The sequence below is a fragment of the Sinocyclocheilus anshuiensis genome, unplaced genomic scaffold (genome assembly GCF_001515605.1).
Source record: "Sinocyclocheilus anshuiensis isolate Anshui unplaced genomic scaffold, SAMN03320099.WGS_v1.1 scaffold532, whole genome shotgun sequence".
NCBI classification, from domain to species: domain Eukaryota; kingdom Metazoa; phylum Chordata; class Actinopteri; order Cypriniformes; family Cyprinidae; genus Sinocyclocheilus; species Sinocyclocheilus anshuiensis.
In genome coordinates, this window is record NW_015555819.1 from 2,196,623 (window position 1) to 2,197,601 (window position 979).

Here is a 979-nt window from a genome sequence, read left to right on the forward strand (position 1 = left end):
GTAAATGCATTCATGCCACTTCGGAGCTGCAATAAATGGTCTGTATACCAATTCAGATGCAACTTCTGACCAATATATATATATATATCATGGCCGTTGTAGCCCAAAAGTTTATGTGTAATAAATTCTATGCTCAATCAAATAAAATCTTTCTAAAGCTACTTTTTGTAATGTGTATTTGATGCTTTTCTCATTTAACACAATAATGACTTTAAATTATATTTTAGGGGTAATTTCTCAGCCAAATTTGATATGTGATTAATTTGATTAATTAATTGCCACATCATGTAATAATTAGATGACATTAGACATTATATATAGACATTATATATGTTTATATACATTTTTTAAAATGTATATTATTCATAATAATTTATAATAAACATTTTTTTTTTTTTTTTAAATGACAAAAAATTCTATAAATAAATAATAAATTTAAAATGATATATATAAACATACAATTTAATAAAGATAAAGATACACTTCTGTATTAATTGTTGGTTTCATTATTCAGCGTGATTATTACCTATATCGTTGCGAGGAGGGAGGTTCTGGTCTTCATGGCTGGGGTATCTCTCCTTACGATCCAACAGAAGGAAGTAGATCCTCTTTTCCTGTTATTTTTTTTAATCTTACTTACTCCAAATATTTGAATAGTATATCACGCTTTCTTCAAAAAAAAAAAAAAAAAAGCCAAATTCCCTTTTTTTGCCTTCTAGCTAGCTAGAAAGAACTGTTTAATAGATCTGACAGAAGCTATAAAGACCAAACTAATGGATCACTCACTCGTCCGACAGCAGGTCCTTCATCAGCTTGTTCTTGTCCCGGAAGCAGCCCAGCGAGTGCATGCTCTCCAGGACGTCCGGGTCGATGTCGTCGGCTGACGGGACGCTGCGGATCGCCACCTTCCTGGGCACCGGCTGCTCCGGCTCCGGCTCGTTCTTCCCTCCTCTGGAGAGAGCAGAAGCCAATCAGTGAC

General features: G+C 34.2%; 1 protein-coding gene across 1 annotated transcript in view; it reads right to left on the reverse strand.

Moving 5' to 3' along the window:
• The window catches only part of brsk2a (BR serine/threonine kinase 2a), a 215,164-nt gene that overhangs the window by 27,933 nt on the left and 186,252 nt on the right, over positions 1-979 (reverse strand). The window contains 2 exon segments of the mRNA XM_016469576.1: positions 527-639; positions 787-951. Coding sequence (XP_016325062.1) covers positions 527-639; positions 787-951 — 278 coding nt within the window.